Source organism: Hemitrygon akajei, chromosome 14 (assembly GCF_048418815.1).
Source record: "Hemitrygon akajei chromosome 14, sHemAka1.3, whole genome shotgun sequence".
NCBI lineage: Eukaryota > Metazoa > Chordata > Chondrichthyes > Myliobatiformes > Dasyatidae > Hemitrygon > Hemitrygon akajei.
This window is the reverse complement of record NC_133137.1, coordinates 7,808,277-7,826,671: the sequence shown is the minus strand read 5'-3', so window position 1 is coordinate 7,826,671 and position 18,395 is coordinate 7,808,277. Positions and strand designations below refer to the sequence as shown.

At 42.2% G+C, this 18,395-nt stretch overlaps 1 protein-coding gene and 1 long non-coding RNA gene across 3 annotated transcripts in view; one reads left to right on the top strand and one right to left on the bottom strand.

The window, feature by feature from the left end:
* Positions 1-618: 618 nt before the first annotated feature.
* On the bottom strand, positions 619-9,984 carry LOC140738276 (uncharacterized). Its single transcript, XR_012101344.1, has 3 exons — positions 9,890-9,984; positions 6,469-6,609; positions 619-3,035 (listed from the first exon to the last, which is right to left on the bottom strand). It is a non-coding gene; the product is annotated as an uncharacterized lncRNA (long non-coding RNA).
* Positions 7,087-18,395, top strand: part of znrf3 (zinc and ring finger 3) — a 242,171-nt gene continuing 230,862 nt past the window's right edge. Inside the window, exon 1 of one of the 2 annotated variants that reach the window (XM_073065444.1) lies at positions 7,087-7,755. In XM_073065444.1, the coding sequence (XP_072921545.1) occupies positions 7,546-7,755 (210 nt within the window). In that variant the 5' untranslated portion in view covers positions 7,087-7,545. The remainder of the gene's footprint in view (positions 7,756-18,395) is intronic. The other variant, XM_073065442.1, reaches the window with a different exon arrangement.

The following is an 18,395-nucleotide window of genomic DNA, read 5'->3' as shown; positions in this document are numbered from 1 at the left end:
GGGTCAGATGTCTCATCCAAAAGGTGGTCCTTTAACAATGAGATTATCGCTGAGTTTGACCATATTTGTTTGAACAGTCAGAGACACATCCTGCCAGCAGGGGTCACCACACAGCGATCTGGAATTTCATTCCCCAGACCTGCATTGAACTCATAGGCAGCGCACCCATCTCCACATCTTATTTCTCAAACTCAACAATGTTAGCAAGGCACAGAATCAAACCACGGGAAATAACACCGTGTTTTAAACAGAGGCTTCAGCTTCTTCCTTAAACAGCTAGTTCTTTCAAGGAGGCTTGCAAAGGAGAGCACGTGTACAGAAAGGTGCCAGATAAAGGCCAGCAATATCATAAAGGATCCCACCCACCCTAGTCATAGACTGTTTGCCCCACCCTCATCAGGGAAGAGGCTACACAACCACCAGACTCAAAAAAGAGTTACTTCTTCCAAGCCATCAGTGTGATCAATACCTTCACCCATTTACCCACCCCTCCATCACTAACATATCATTTCCTGTCAATCTTATTTAAGATACTCCTTACCTATCGTCACTTTATGTATATACAGTCAGGCTATGTATAAAAGCTAATCTTATGTATTTACATCTATTGTATATTTATTGGGTTCTTTATGCTTATTGTGTTTTTTTTATGCTGCGTTAGATCCGGAGTAACAATCATTTCATTCTCCTTTGCGCTAGTGTACTGACAAATGACAATAACCCATTTTGAACCTTGAATTTCTTTTTTAAGTTGCTCATTCTTTCAAAGAAGCAAGTTATCACACACTTTCACAACAGATTGGAAATGCCAAATTTGAGAAACAGATAAAACAGATCAATTACAACAGCTCTGACATCAAGACATAAAGAGAGACAGGACAAAACGAGTCCACACTGGGGCACAGAGCATGGGGCCAGTAGACCTGTGGCCCCACATCACCAGCCAGCCTGAGTTCAATGCTGGCCTGTGGCACAGTGTGGAGTTTGTACGTTGCTCCAGAAAAAGACAGTGCCAGTGAACAATGACCTGGTAGGTCAAATATGATGGCAGAATATAGCATTAATGGCAAGACTCTTGGCAGTGTGGAGGATCGGAGGGATCTTGGGGTCCGAGTCCACAGGGCACTCAGAGCTGCTACACAGGTTGACTCTGTGGTTAAGTAGGCATACGGAGCCTTGGTCTTCATCAATCGTGGGATTGAGTTTAAGAGCCAAGATGTAATGTTGCAGCTATACAGGACCCTGGTCAGACCCCACTTGGAGTACTGTGCTCAATTCTGGTCGCCTCACTACATGAAGGACGTGGAAACCATTGAAAGGGTGCAGAGGAGATTTACAAGGATGTTGCCTAGATTGGGGAGCATGCCTTATGAGAATAGGTTGAGTGAACTCAGCCTTTTCTCCTTGGAGTGACAGAGGATGAGAGGTGACCTGATAGAGGCATAAGGACATGTTCAGCACTGCTTTGTGGGCCGAAAGGCCTGTATTGTGCTGTAGGTTTTCTAGGTTTCTGCTGGAGCATAGCATAGTCTTTTAGACTTGGCAATTTAAAAAAGATCCTTTCCCATCAGAGGCCATACAGAGAATGTTAATTAAGTTAATTCTGGACGTTGGAGTTGGCACATGAAGGAAGAATGAGGAATTTGGGCCTATACTCATTGAAGTGTGGAAGATTGAGAGATGACCTTACATAAAAGAGCAAGGGAATTTGACAGGGTGGTTATTGAGAGAATGTTTTCTGGAGTGGGATTATTTAGAAGCAGCGGGTGTAGTTTCAGGGTAAGGAGTCAACATTTAAGATGGAAATAAGGAAAGATTTCTTTTCTAGGAGATGAGGAGGGTAGAGACATGATTGTCTGGAATACTCAACAGCAGAGAGCGTAGAAGTGGAGTGAATGGTGAATGGCAACTCATGGGGTATGGGGAGTGCGCAGGAAAGTGACTTTGAAGATAAGACTCAATGATGGTCTTATTAAATGGCTCTTAGCTCTGATTGGTTCTCCTGTATTGCTTCTTATAATCTTATTTTACAATAAATGTGTCAGAGGCCACTTGATTTAGATCTCCAGAACAGTGCAATTTTGTCCTTAGTTATTGCAGTTGGCCTGACAAAACAATGACGTGTACTTAGTGGCAAATGGTGGGTCCAATTTCACAGGAACAGAGGGCAGATCAAAGGGAGTCACAGCATCAATTACAAGCCCCCTCTGTAATCAGCAGAAGATACCAAATTGCCTGTTTATAACTTCAATAAAGTTAGCAGGGTGGGAATGCAGGTCTGCTTTGAAGATCACAGGTTTACATGTCACTTTACTAAGCCCATAAAATGTATTTTTTTAAAGTTTTAACAAGTGGATTTGTATATGATTTGTGTGTGCGTGTGTATTTATTCTCTAACATTATACTTCAAGGCGGACAATGGAAGATGTTTTATGTATGGCCTGAGATGGGAAATAGAAAGTTAAGGAAATACAAGAACAATAATTGATAGTCAGAGCAAAGAGTAAGACAAGGGAACACAACACAATCCTCAGAGAGGAACCAGAAATGGTGAGAGTGAGCAACTTCAAGTTCTTGTGTGTTAATATCTCTGAGGACCTAACCTGGTCACAACATATTGATGCAGCTATAAGGAATGCAAGACAGCTGCTATATTTCATTAGGAGGTTGAGTAGATTTGGTTTGTCACCTAAAACACTCGAAAACTTCTACAGATGTACGGTGTAGAGCATTCTGACTGGCTGCATCACTGTCTCATATGAGGAGAGGTGGGGTGCTACTGCACAGGACTGAAGTAAGTTGCATAAAATTGTAAAATTAGGCAGCTCCATCATTGGTACTAGCTTCTGTAGTAACCAAGACATCTTCAAGCAGCAATGCCTCAGAAAGGCGGCATCCATTGTTAAAGACCCCCATCACCCAGGGCACCTCTTCTCACTGTTACCATCAGGTAGGAGGTACAGGAGCCTGAAGGCACACACTCAGCAATTCTGGAACAGCTTCTTCCCCTCGATTCTTCCCCTGCCGTTCGATTTCTAAATAGAAATTAAACCCATCAACACCACCTCAATACTTTGCTTTATTTCTGTTTTTGCACTACTTATTTTAACTTAAATATTTAATATACATACATATGTATAAATAATTACTATAATTCAGTTTTTTCTATATTTATCATGTATTGCGTTGTATTGCTACTGCAAAGTTAACAAATTTCACAACATATTCCGGTGATGTTAAACCTGATTCTGAAAGATGGTGTCAGTCTCAGTTTGCTCGATCTTGCTGGCCAGTGGTAATATTCACTTCTTGCTTAATATTTTACTGGTGACCTTGGTGGCCTTTGTAGAAATTTCTTTCTTAGTAACTGACAAAAACATGTGATCAAAATGACTTCTAAAATTGAGTTATTTCAATGGGGCTTTGCGGCAAAGAGATGAATCACTGATTCCCACCCTGAGAAACCTCATACACATGTCTCATCCTTTTTATTCTGTATTCCTTAGAACATAGAACACTATATCACAGTACAAGCTTTTGGGCCCACAATGTTGTACCAACCCTTTAACCTACTACAAGATCAACCCTTCCCTTCAACATAGATCTCCATTTTTATGCCTCTCTTAAATATCTAATATATCCGCCTCTAACATCACACGGGATAACACATTCCATGCACCTACCACTCTGTGGAAGAAAACTTACTCCCTAACATTCTCTTCCAAACACATTAAAATTATGCCCTGGGCATATTAGCCATTTTCACCTTGGGATAAAATTTTCAGGCAGTCCACTCAATCCATGTCTTTTATTTAGTGCACCTGTATCAAGTCACCTCTTATCCTCCTTCACTCCAAAGAAAAAAGCCCGAGCTCACTCAACCTATCCTCATAAGACATGCTCTCTAATCAGGCAGCATCCTGATAAATCTCCTCTGCACTCTCTCCAAAGCTTTCACATCCTTCCTTCAATGAGGTGGACAGTACTGAACACAATATTCCAGGTGTGGTCTCACCAGAGTTTTATACAGGTGCAACATTACCACACAGCTCCTGTGTGGCCAGGCACAGCTTAAACACCATCTGTAAATTTGCCGATGACACAACTACTGTTGGCTGAATTTTAAACGGTGATGAGAGGGTGTGCCGAGGTGAGATTCCTGTACATCAGCTGGTCGAGTTGCGTCGCAACAATATCCTTTCCTTCAGCATCAGTAAGACCGAGAAATTGATTGTGGATTTCAGGAAGGAGAAGTTGAGGGAACACACTCCAGTCCTCATTGGGGGATCAGCAGTGGAAAGGGTGAACAGTTACAAGTTCCTGGCTGTCAACATCTCTGAAAATCTATTGATGATATTACAAAGAAGGTATGACAGCAGTCATATCTCATTCAGAGTCTGAGGAGATTTGGTATGTCGCCAAGGACTCTCACAAATTTCTACAGATGTTACCGTGGAGAGCACTCTAACCAGTTACATCTCCATCTGATATGGAGAGGCCAATGCATAGGATTGGAAAAGCTGCAGAAAGTTGTAAACTCAGCCAGCTCTATGGTGGCCACTAGCCTTGCCAGTATCGAGGACACCTTCAAAGGTGATGCTTTGAAAAGTCAGCATCCATCATTAAGGACATTCTCTTTTCATTGCTACCATCAAGAAGGAGGTATGGGAGCCTGAAGACACACATTCAACATTTCAGGAACAGATTTTTCCCCTCTGCCATCAGAATTTTGAATGGGTAATTAACTCACAAAGAACACTAATTTATATATATATATATAACTTAAAAATCATAAATTATAATAAGTATTATTGTAATTGTAATTTATAGTTCTTGTTTTAATTCATATTTTTATTACTATATACTGTTGCCACAAAACAAATTTCATGACACATGCCAATGATACTAAACCTGATTCTGGTTCTGATTCTGAACTCAGTTCCCTAACTAACGAAGGCCAACACAACATATGCCTTCTTAACTAACCTATTAACTTGCACTGCAACTTTATGAAATCTATAGGTGTGGAATGCCAAGCTCCCTCTGTTCCTCCACAATTATTTTTAAATCATATTCTTTTCCAATAAATGTTCAACCAAATCAAAGGAAGCATGGAGGATGGAAAGAATCCATGAAATAAGTTCCAATCCAACCATCCCCCTAATTCTCTGCAAACAAACCCGGTTATCTTTTAATTGTCATGACTTAACCTTCCTCCTTTACCCAGCCACTCCTGGCTGCCCCATCTCCAAGGTGTTTTGGTGATACTGACCATTGGCAGTAGAAGAAAAATTTCCTCACATTGGAAATGATTACTTTGCCAATCTACTCTTCTTCATTCAGCATTATCATTCCACTAATGGAAATAGTTCCTCTTCATCTGCTCTGTCCATAATCTGTCTCAACCTCCTCTGTTCCGAGGGCAAACAACCCCCCATCCAAATCTCTCATCTCTGCAACCAATCTAATAAATTCTAATCTCCACTCTCACCAAAGTCTCCACCGCTTTGTATGAGATGGACATGGTTATCCACCCACATTTAAGAAAATTCATTGCAACTTCCTTGCACAGTCTTATATCTCTATTTATGAAGCCACTTTTATCCCCTCTGTCAATCTACTCTGCCATACACATCTTGTATTCATAGCTCAGATATCTCTGTTCCTTAACTCTGCTTCGAACTGTGCACCCATTGGCCTCTCCTTGTCTTCCCTTCCGATAATCAGAACCTTGCATTCTTCTGTAATAAACTTTCTGCCACAATGCATCATCCTGCCTCTATCCTCACACTGCCCTCCTAGCTGTTCAGTCCCTTTCTAAATTTGGTGCTATCTGCACAGTTGGCAATTAGGTGTACAACCTGACAAGGGGCATGGATTGGTTAGATTGTAGGAAACCTTTCCCCACAATTGAGACGTCCACAAAGAGGACCGGTGGAGCTGGTGGGTGGGTGGATGGGTATCAGTGAATCTGAGAGATCTGAGAAGGGTGTCACAATCAGGAAATACAGAAGCCCCATGGCCCACTCCACCAGGTTCAGAAACAGCTACTTTCCTACAACTGTCAGGTTCTTATATGGACCTGCATAACCTAATCTCTTCTCAGTAATGGAAACCCTATAGGCACATATTGCACTACTATGGGCTTCTCTTATGGTGCCTTTGTTGCACTAACGTTTCGTTTTGCATGCTCCTTTTTTATTCCCCTTTCTACACTATCTTGTATAATTTATGTATAATTAATGTATGATTTACAAACAAGAGAAAATCTGCAGATGCTGAAATCCAAGCAAACACACACAAGATGCCGGAGGAACTCGGCAGGCGAGACCCTTTGGCAGGACACGATGACTTATATACAGTGGGCTGGCCGAACCTTTGGAACACGGCTGCAACGAGGTTTTCATCGTAGCCATGTCTCACTGTACTTGTGCACATGACAAACTCCATTTGACTTGAACATGCTACCTGAGAAAGTGGTGGAGACGGGTACGTTCAAGTTATCTGGACCAGCACTGGAGTCGCCAAGGCATGCAGATCTACGGACCAAATGCTGGTAAATGCGTACTTGATGGTCAGCATCGACACGATGGGCTGAAGGGCTTGTTTCTGCGATTATACGATTAGGTACAAGTAGTTAGAATATGAGAGAGAAAAAAGGTTTAATTACACTTACATTATACGCCAATTGACGCTAAGACTGCCGCATGTTTACCACTTTGGAATTAAATCAGAGGAGGTAGTCCTTCTGTATCAAAGCCAACGATTGCCCTTAACTCTACTCACGGTTGTGCGGCGGGATGGGGAGGAGTGTTCCCTTTCACCGGTGGTAGACCCTTTGAGAGTTACCGCTTTTGATTTACCGCTTTTCAAAACTGATTTTTATTAAGAAATCGTAAAATCTGCGGTCGAGGGGTCTGTTTTACAGGTGTGCTAACTTTTAACACATTCGCAAAGCTCCGGAGAGCGTGCAGCGGAATTTCTATCCCTGTATGTAAAATCTACCCTCGCATTTCAGCTGCGGCAGTTCTTGGAAAGCCGGATGGAGGGTTGCAAATAGGGGTCGGCCATCCTGGTGGAGTGGATGTGAAGAGCGCCTGGATTCGGAAAAACGAAGCTCCGCGTTTTTATAATTTTAAAAACAGAAAAAAAACGCCCAGGTCGTTTTTTTTTTCGCCGTGTAGAAAAGTGAAGAGGTCAGAGAGATTGGTGGGTGGGGATAACCCTACATGGATCACGTGCTGGATCAAAGCCGGGTGCCGCCTTGTGGAGCCGTGGAAGGAGAGAAGCGAGCGAGCGAGCGGAGGAGAGGCGAGTAATTGACAAGGCTGCGCCAGTGAAATCGACACACTGTCCAGACAAGGATCGCGCCAGTCACCAAGTGGTCTTCGCTTTATTTTTGGGGGTTTATTTCCACTTCAGAAGAGACAAATCAAAGTTTGCTTCTTCTAGACATTTGTCAACGAAAAAGAGAAACATCAAGCCTCGCGCAAGCCAGGATTAATCAGAAATTATGTCCCGATCAGCGCTAGTACAACCGGCAAGATGATGTTAAGGGAAGCGAAGTTGGTGTTTGTGCTCTTGGTAGTGGCGGTAGCAAGTTTGGTGTCCGTTTGTGCCAAGGAGACTGCCTTTGTGGAAGTAGTGCTTTTCGAGTCCAGTCCCAATGGTGAATATACAACTTTTACAACGGACTTGCAAGGCCGATTCTCTCGGGCAGGAGCCACGATCAGCGCAGAGGGGGAGATTGTGCAGGTAAAATAGAAAGCATCGCCATCCCGGCTCGGTAGCGCTGCGGGCACACTATAAAAATGTTTTAAAAGTTTTGCAGAGTGGTTATTCACTCAACAAGATGGCTCCGGTTTTGGCCTCTGGTGGAGCAGCGTGAACGTGGGTTCAAATGCATAACCACATCGCTTATCGCTGGTGGTGTACGGCCAGCTATTGATCCCGCTGTCAATAGTCCTTGTCTAAACCGACTTGATGTTTAAACTTCCGTGGGTTCGAGCTGCAAAGTTTGGAAATTTTCTTTAAGCATCTGGGCAAAAAAAAAATGCTTTGGAGTTGTTTCGTCCCGGGATGTGTTTTGAGTGCAGATGAAATGCCTTGTGATTTACTGATGTTTAATTGCTGCCGATTGCATTTGTAACTGTGTGTGTGTGTGTGTGTGTGTGTGCGTGTCGTTATATGCAATGTGGTGTGCGGAGGCCCTTTACTGAGCGGGTCCGTGGCTTCAGATACACGTGGGGAGAGAGCGCGCGTTGAGTGATACCAATATACGCTCCCCAGACCCCTGTGAGTAACCTATTCCCATTCTCTGTTTTCTGCTGTTTAGATTTAGATTTTTTTTTACTCTGATCGTTCGACGGAAATAAACTGCGCCTGGTCACACACCAGCGTTCGCCACCCTGTAGGGTGTCAGTGCATCTGGGTCTTGTGAAAAAAAATCCTCTTAAAAGAGTTGCACTGATTGGGAACGTGACCTTGTTTTTATTAATTCACCGCACCAGATTACCATGGCAACTACTAACAGAGCCACTTAACCATTATACTGGGTTTATTTGTTATAGGGAAAAAAAAGCATTAGTTCGGTCTTTAATAGTATTCTGTTTCGCTCCGTGCCTCTTTCTGAGCCTGGGTTTGGTTTTAATTCAGCGATGGATAATAACTCCCTGTGCAATGCAGTGCATGAGAGCGGTCGGAGGGGTTGTTATAAGGTGCCTCTAGCGCAGCGGTCTTGGAAATGTTTTGATAGCCCGATGTCTCCAGGCCAGCTAGGTGCTGTGCTTTGAGATTCCTCGCTTGATCAAAGGTGTGTGTGTGTGTGTGTGTGTGTGTGTGTGTGTGTGTGTGTGTGTGTGTGTGTGTGTGTGTGTGTGTGTGTGTGTGTGTGTGTGTGTGTGTGTGTGTGTGTGTGTGTGTGTGTGTTTATGCGTTCCCCTAGTGGAGGTGCCTCCTGTTAGTTTCTTTGTAACTCAATCCTCTGAGGTTTTTTTTTGGGGGGGACGGGACTATTGTCTATGTATTGTTACAGCTGCAGAGAGTGGGAGAGAGAGAGCGAGAGACCCACCAACTGATCAGACAGAAACTTGCCCTGATTTAGTGTTATTTCAAATTGCATCAAATTCCGTCAATATCGCTTGTATTCTTTTCATTAAATGGCAAGAAAAACTGGGGAACTGAAGAGTTTGGGTCTGAAGTTGCCCTCAAACCATTCCAATCCTCTGGAGGTTAGAATATTTGCAAGCAGTCTCTTCTGTATAAAAGCATTTTAGTCATATTAATGTCGCTTCCCATTACCTTGTCTTTTAAAAGTTAGTCAAATCTTCGTGCAGCAAGCGATCTATTTACAGACAATCTATAGAGTGGAGGAGAGGGACGCTGGAGGTTGGTGGGTTCAGAGGGCGGGATGACAGATCTGGGGGAGGCTGATCCCACCAAATCAGTGAAATTGACCTGAAATCGAGAAGTACTCCGCAGCTGAAGACGAGGGTTCAATTTTGTTTAGAAATACGTGTGACACGAGTTGGGACGTTTTCCGCCTTCTGGCTACGGTTTAATAACTGTCTTAGCGACGTTAAAACTGCCTTTCCCTTCAAAGCCAGCAGTTAAATCCGGTTTGTCTAGTCTAGACGCACATCAAAGCAATCCTAATTCAAACATCAAAGGAAGATTTCCACACACACACACACACACACACACACACACACACACACACACACACACACACACACACACACACACACACACACACACACACACACACACACACACACACACACACACACACACACACACACACACACACACACACACCCTGCGCTGAGTCGCTCTTCGGTAGCTCGTGACTGTACAGGAGGATTAATAAACAACAATCTTTGATACTTACAAATCGACGAAGGGTTGTAATAGAAAAATTGTAAAGAAATGTAGCTTCCCGGAAGTTTGTATTCGAATGAAGTGTAGGCCGGGCTGGGTGAAAAGGCAGTGTCGGGAGAAAGCGAGCGTCTATTTCAAAAGCCTGTGAGATAAAACTTGAATTGTTAACTGCTAATCGTGCGCTACATGAAGTACAGGGACTAAGAGGCTGAGGTATTTTCAAGGTCATTGTGCTGTCTAAGTGTCCTAAATATAATGGATTTCATCTAGACGAATAGTACTGCTGCTAAGCTGGTTCTGCTCATAAGGTGAATTTGTCGTTAATATCTGAATTTGGCGTCCCTGGATTTCCATCTAGGCTCCCGATGGTCGGAATCACTGTGATTGCTGCCTTTTTCCCAAAACTGAGCACAGGGAGTTCTGTCAGCCTATTCGTTGTTCCATGTAGACCCCTAACGAAATATTTTAACGAGAACCGCATCAATTGCTTTCCTAGAGAGAAAGAACAATCATCAGCCCGATGAGCACAGGGAGTTGAAGAGTATGTATGGGGTGAGCGGAATTGAAAAGTGGGCAATTAATTCATTTGCTCCTACGGATGCTGCTCCATAAGCTGAGTTTATCAGGCACACTGTTGCTTCAGATTCCACATCTGCAGTCTCTCTTGCCTCTTATCTATTAGAGAGTGGACTTGATTCATAGCTCACCCAAAGTACATCAGATAGAATTGCAACAACGTTCCAAATTGGTTCTTCCTCTGTAGGTTTGGCACAGGTGAAGAATAAATCCCGACGTACAAACAAGCTGGATGAACTCAGCAGGTCGGGCAGCATCCGTTGAAAGGAGGGGTCAACGTTTCAGGCCGAGACCCTTAGTCAGGACTGGGCTGAAACGTTGACTGCTCGTTTCCACGGATGCTACCCGACCTGCTGAGTTCATCCAGCTTTTTGGTACGTCTTGATTTGACCACAGCATCTGCAGTGTACTTTGTGTTGAGAATAAATCCAGTTACTTTCGAAAACCAGTATCTTTCTGCCAGACCAACCTGCCTCCCAAATAAAAACACAACAGCACGCAGATGTTTTGGTTCAGGAGAGGTCCCCACCTGAAAAGTTGACTATTCTTTCACATTCCTGAATGCTGCGGGACCGTTGAGTTCCTATGGGTCTTTGTGTGTCTGTTCTGCCTCCAGAGCCGGCCCTCAGCCATAAAACCCTCAAGTCTCCAAGTCCTACAGTTAAAATAAAACTAGCGACACTGGAAAGCTCAGCAGGCCGGGCAGCATCTGTAGAGAGAGGAACAGAGACAGTGTTTCAGGTTGGAGACTCTAATTTAGATACAGTTTGACCTTAACAGTGTTTCAAACTTTTCAGTTTTAAATACACAAATAAAGGGACATTTTTCAATGTGAAGAACCGTGAGTATGCTGGTATCTATCTCAGCCTAGTAGGTACCGTCCTGATTTATTCAATCATGCAGGGGGTTCAGTGTCTCACTGATGAAAGCTGATCATTTAGAATAACTTCTGATGGGGAAAGATGGAGTGACTGCAGCACTGCCACGAACTTCCTGCTGTGAGGGAATCCAATGGGTTTGACACAACCTGTTGTGCGGAGACTTGCGGGAAATGTGATCTTGTAAACGGCGGCGCAGTGCTCGTGAAGTTGGCTGCGCACCGATTATACTCTTAGTGTGGCTACGACCAGACCCAAACTCTCTCGATTTGCTCTTTATTTTTCTTTGAAACTCCGAGAAAGACTATCTTGTGGTTATCTACCTTCAGTTGTCTTTGTTGGTTAGTAAATTGCATCTCTCTTCAAAACATTTGCCTTCTTTAAACAACAAAAGACGCAGTAGTTTGTGTGTGGGGGGGGGTGCAAGCACGTATGGTTTTATTACTGGCAGTCGGTAGTAATCGGGAAATCGTGATTAAGAGGGTATTGGAAAGGTGGGTTGGGTTGGTGGAGGGGGGAGCGAGAGTTGTGAGAGGGGTGCTGTTGTGACCCGTCAATCTCTTTTACTTTTCATTGCCCACTTTTCAAACATTGTTTTCTATCTCTGTCTACTGTTATGCTTTGATTAGAAGCCTCCCCGCCGTCGAAAGATACTGCATTCATGGTTGCTCAGAGAGCAGTGTCAGGTTACAATGAGCTCATAAATTTCTGGAGGGTTTTGTTAATATTATGTTGGAAATGATTGCAGAATTAAAGGTGCCATCCAGTAGCAATCCCATTGAACTCCAAGTGGATTAAAGCTAAAGATAGTTCCCCTTATATTAATTGCAGTCAGCTTCTTTTGATACTATTGCTAAGCATTGGTTGTTTTATTTTTGCCTCTGAAGGAGGTACTCTTTAGTTTCAATTAACTAGAAGTGTAAAAAAATCTGTCATTCCAACTGGCTGTCTCTGTCTCTTCAAATTTCAGCCCAATCTCCCCCATGACTTGTTATTTCTTACCTCTGTACACTTCTCCAACCCAAACCTCACTGAGTTCCTTTAATTCTTGCCAGCAGTGTACCCTGCAAGTCTTGTAACCCCTTCTTCTTCATTCCACCTTTGGGGCTGTGTCTTCATCCGTATAAGCCTATAATTCTCCTCTAAGACGCGTCTCAAAATATACTAACCAAATTTGTAGTAACCTGTCCTAAACTACACCTCTTTTTGTTTTATGTCAAGAGCTTTGGGGCTTTTAACTATGATAATGTTGTTATAAAAATACAAGTTGTATTTTGAAATTCAATAGCTTTGGTTATTTCAGTGTAACATATGATTACATAAGGGGAGTTATATCTTACAAGTCCGTTGGGACTGTTATTTTTGTGTTCAACATCATCCCCTTCTGAAGACACTACCTTGTGATATAACGCAGATCCCCTGAAGTTCTCTGGTTCCTCAACCAGGTGGTCCTTCCAAATGCCCTAGTCATGAGGAACAACCTAACAAACTGTTTCACCCCTCCCATTCCCACTCAGATGATACAGTGATGTGTAGAGTTCAATGTTTCACTTATGGTGAGTTGATCATCTGAGCTAGCAGAGAGACTGGTCTCAGAAACGAAAAGTAAATGGTCAAACCTATCCCTACAAATTCCCCTTTGGTGTTAGTTGTATAGCTTTTGCAATCATTGTATATCTGCCTGGGTAAGAATTTGAAGTTTCTAAGATACCTTTCAACTTCATTACAGCAAAATGGGGTAGTGAAAATGATGAATTAAAAACATTATGGTCGGTTTAGGAGTTTGAACTGAACATAAAGAATAGTGGTAATGACCACTTTACCTCAACCCTGTCTTTTTGCATGAAACACATTTTTTTTTGGCCCTCTTATTAAAGGCAAGGAGAATATTCTCCACATTTGCCTGTTTCAGTGCTATGACTCCCATTTCCCCTGTGAAACTCCTATCATTCCTTTCAATGAGTTAACCTCCTCATTGTTTAAGTGGTTGGTCAAGTCTATGTGGTCTTCTCCACAATGCAATCAGTAGGGAAATACAGTCTTGCTGTGCTCCACAGACTAGGCTAGGCTCTTAATAGATGGGTTGCTGGGTGGAACAGGCTAGAAGGGCCTGTTCTATGCTGTATCTCTAAACAAAATAATAAACAGTCCTTATATGATAAGGGTCTGTGTTTATTTAGATTATCTGCATTACTTTATTGCTGCATCTTTGCAATGAGAATTGCACATTCTGAACTGGTTCATCAAAGTGTGAGTCATGCATTGCAAACCTATTAAAGGAACTATTCAATGACTACTGCAACATACGCATTTCTGGACTTTTGGCGAGAAAGGGTCTTCAGGTTGGACATGGTGCTCTTTGTATGTGGATATTGTGGGGTAACACGTTTGTATCCACACTGCATGTTGTACCATTATACCATCCTGCTGACAGTGCAAAATCAATAAAGACACACTACATAAGTGCAAATAGTTATCACTGAAGGAAATGTGCTGTCCATTTTCCATGCGTATGCTAAGGTAACTGATTGGGCATGAGGGATGGGACAGACCAGGGTAGCTCTTCAGATGTTGGGAATTGCAGCCCCTCCATTTGTTAATACTGTATACTGCCTTACCTTCACATGCGGTCTGCGTCAAGTAGCGGTTTTAATCACTAGTCCGTATCACTGCTGTTGACTTTGCCATGGTGTGACACAGTCTGCACAGATAGGTTTGTTCCCTTATTGTGTGCTTAGGCTTACGATCACTACCAGAGCATACTGGGCATTGAACCACACAATCTTCAACACTTACTTTTGTGGGAGAAAAGTCTGCTGTTTTTTTTTAAGTGACACTTTCGATAAATAGGGTGCAGTTTGACATTTTGCTGTTTTGATTGTAATTCATGCTGCTGAGGTTTGCGTGTGGGAACTCGTACTGCTGGAGGCGAGCTGTGCCAATGTGACAACATTTTAACTTAACCGGGCCCGCTTTAATGCACTTCTAAATATTCAAATCATTCTTTTTTGTACGTGTTTCTTTACCAGAAGTGCTGAAGTGAAAGGAACTATGGTTGTATGTCTCTAATTCTTATGAACTCATTCTGTTAACATACTTGTGGCTTCTCATCCCTACAAAAGAAGTCAGTTTGTATGATTTTTCTCTCACTTCAGTGAAGAACAGTGGAGGAACATCCTGGAAGTCCCAAGAGAGATTTGCATTTGAGCTAGTTGGCCGGATCTGGAGATTACAGTACTTTCCATTAAGGAGGGATGTATTCCAGGAGGTTTTGAGGAATATACCATGTCATTTTAGCCAACTACATAGTCATTCCTAACTTTTCCAGTACTCATAAAGTTTTCAATGATAATTAAAGGTTTTTATATGTCACTGAGGTTTAAATATATGACATTTAATGGAGATTGGAAGAAAATTGTAAGAAAGGGTTTGTAGGGATGATTGGTAGTGTGTAATGATGAAGTGAATAGTGAATTTCTGTAGAGAGAGAGAGAGTGTGTGTGTGTGTGTGGAGTGCAGAGTCATGCACATTTGAGCATTCAACAAATGCACCCTAGTATAATTCCTGTTGGTTGGCACCATTGCACTAACAAGGGGACTTTTAATTTCATAAGGTGGAGAAGTGAAAGCAGAAAAGTTGTTTCTGATTAAGATAGGGTCCTTCTCCAAATCTCTGGCGATAGCACAATTGTCTCTGTGCTCTATTTTCTGCAGCTATTGGTTAAGCGTTTTGTCACTTTAAAGAAAGACTATTTACATTGCCTCTGTGGAGGCATCCCTTTCATTTCTCCATAATAGGAATCTCTCGTGTGATAATGTTTTCTTTTAATTACTCCCTGTCTAATAACACAGCTGTTAATGTGCTGTTCCATTGGGTATGGATGGTAAATGTATTGGTTATGTGTTTCTTTCTATTGCTCTAAGTATTGGTGATGATGCAGAAATTACAAAGAGAAGATACTTTAATTGAAGCCAGTAACTTGCCTTAATGGCAGGGTCTGTCTGGCACTGCTACCTACATGTCAGATCGTATACCGTAATGTGCAATCTGTCTGAGAAATACCTTTACACTTGCCAATTCTACTTCCCCTTTAGAAAGACAGTGACCCCATACAAACCATTTGCAATATAAAGTTATGCATTTGCCCAAGTATTTAATTATGCAGTTATAAATTCAACAAAACTATTTCAATCCATTCACTGATATTGGGTGATACTGATTGATTCATGTGAACCTTTTGATTTCCAACTCTTCCCTTCACAGCTGAATTTTTGACTTCCATTTTTTCCAACGTCGCCCTCGGCTGAACTTTCACAATCTGCCATGACTGGGGTGTGGAAGCACTCCCACTCTGTTACCCACTTGTGACCATCTCTGCTGACTACATCATTCCTTCCGAGACTACTTCTCCCACTGTTCTTGCAAACTCACGTGCCTGCAGTGTTCCAGGGTTAGGGAATGCCCAGAGGTGGGAGTGAGGAAGTATCCCTGTACTCCCGAAGAACCAATGCAAGATGATGAGTCATGGACAATCTTCTTGGACTGGCGAGTTTTGCTTCATTGTTCCCTTTGCCATGTGGATGGATCATCCATCTTCCCCGTTGTTCGATCTGCAGATGATATTGTCCAGAAGATTCTTTGGAAGTCAAGAATGAGGTTTAAATCTAGTGGTTATAGCAATTTTATTTGATATTCTTAAAGTTTTATCAGTAGTTATCTCACTCTACTGTAAGAATAAAGAAAGAAGTAAGAGAGAAGGCAAAGAATGACAGAACTCGTGGTCATGCTTTTGCAGGTTGAGCCCCCCCTTATCCAAAATCTGAAAACCTCTGAAATCTGAAATTTTTTTGAGCGCTGACATGATGCCACAAATGGAAAATTCCAGAAGATGCTGGGAACGTTCTCAGGCGATGCACAGGTTTCTGCACACCACAGACAGCCCTGAAAAGTGACCTCACATCCTGTGAATGGGGCACTGTTGGCTCCAGTTAGTTTTCCCCAGTTATCATAGCCAGCCATTACTCACAGTGATTACTCTGTGTTTTGTTCTGTTCAGTGTAAATGTCAGAAAGGGCTGCAGTTACCCCTGTGGGTAATAGTGAAAAGAAAAAAAGGAAGCACTTATGTTTATCTATAATACAGAAAGATAAGTTATTGGAAAAACTTGACGGTTGTGTAAGTGTGAAGTATCTGACACAGGAGTATGACAATGGAGTGACCACCATTTGTGACCTAAAGAAACATAGGGGAAACTGTTAAAAGTTCTATGCTGAAAGTAATGAACAGAAGTAAATAAAAGAAATTGGAAAAAATTGCATCAAGCAAAAAATGAAGATCTCGATTGTGTATTGAAAGAGTGGATTTGCCAGTGTCGGAATGAAGATATCAGCATCTTTCAGTCTGCTGATCATGAAGTCTGCTGAGCAAAGATCTATCACGATGAACTGAAAATTGAAGCTAATTGTGAATAATCAGCAGGCTGGTTGCAGAAATTTAAGAAAAGGCACGGAATTAAGTTTGTGGTGTTAAAAGTGCCTTCTGGTCACAAAACAGCAGAGTAATTCATTAATGGGTTGGCAAGATCATTGCTGATGGAAAAACTAATGCCAGAGCAAGTCTACAGTGCTGATGAGACGTCATTGTTTTGCTGTTATTGCCCCAGGAAGACATTGACTACAGCTGATGAGAAAGCTTTTACAGGAATTAAGGATGCCAAGGACAGAATAACTCTGCTGGGATGTGCTAATGCAGCAAGAGCGTATGAGTATAAATTTGCTGTGGCAGGCAAAAGCGTGTGTTCTTGTTGTTTTAAAGGAGTGAATACCTTACCAGTCCATTATTATGTTAACAAAAGGGCATAGATTACCAGGGATATCTTTTCTGATAGGTTTCACAAACATTTTGTACCAGCGGCCTGTGCCGACTGCAGGGAAGCTGGACAGGTTGACAGCTGCGGCTGAGGTAGTGATTGCTTACCTTTCTGATAGTTTAAGTACACGTTATTGTTTCATGCAGAAAATCAGTACAATATTATATAAAACTACCCTCAGGGTATATGTATAAGCTGTATAGATTTTGTGTTTAGACTTGAGTCCCATCCCCAAGCTAGCTCACTATATAGAGGCAAATATCTATAAACTCTATAGCAAATATTGGAAATATAACAAAATCCAAAAAAAAATTTGCAATTCAAACCACTTCTGGCCCCCCAAGCATTTTGAATAAGGGATGCTCAACTTCTGTTGAAAACCACCTCAAATTAGACATATAAGAAAATTTCCTAAGACTTTACGACATAGGAGCAGAATTAGGCCATTTAGCCCGTTGAGTTTGCTCTGTCATTTGATCATGGATGATTTATTATCCCTTTCAACCACATTCTCATGCCTTCTCCCCATAATTTTTGACACCCTTACTAATCAAGAACCTATTGAATCAAAGTTCTTTTGTTGAGAACAGCTGAAAAACAGTTCAATTTGTGGTGTGAGACAGGCTGCAGAAAAGCATGCCACAAAAATACAGAGCCTGCTATACTACAAATTACTGAAAACACACCGAGCATTTACAGGCAAGCAGGTGATAAAACATTAGACAAGCATAGAAAAAGTTAAACTACAGGAGAAATGACAATTTAGATTCAAATCCAACAGCATTAAGTGCCAGACAGTGTGGGACATTAAGTGATGCAAGACGTATTGAGCAGGGGAGTGTAACAGATTCTTTTTATGGAGTACTGGAGGAAACGTTCTCCTCAGGCAGACAGACAGACCATAGGTGCAATTCAGTCCTCTGGAGATGACCCATTTGTTGTGACCACAACCATAGTGCTTTTGGATTTGTGTCCATGGTGGTGAATGGATCACTGCTCCGTTTACCTGCTGGACTTCGATCTGGGTTGTGCTTCACTGGAGGTCCCTTTCACCAGAGCTTTGAAGGTCTTCCTCATCTTTCAGGCCCTTGACTTAAGAGTTTCTGGCCAAGCTGCTGTCTTTGACAATGTCGGATGGAAAAAGGGGCCATCCTATATACTTCTTTGGTTGTTTAAAGTGTGCGTTTTGGAA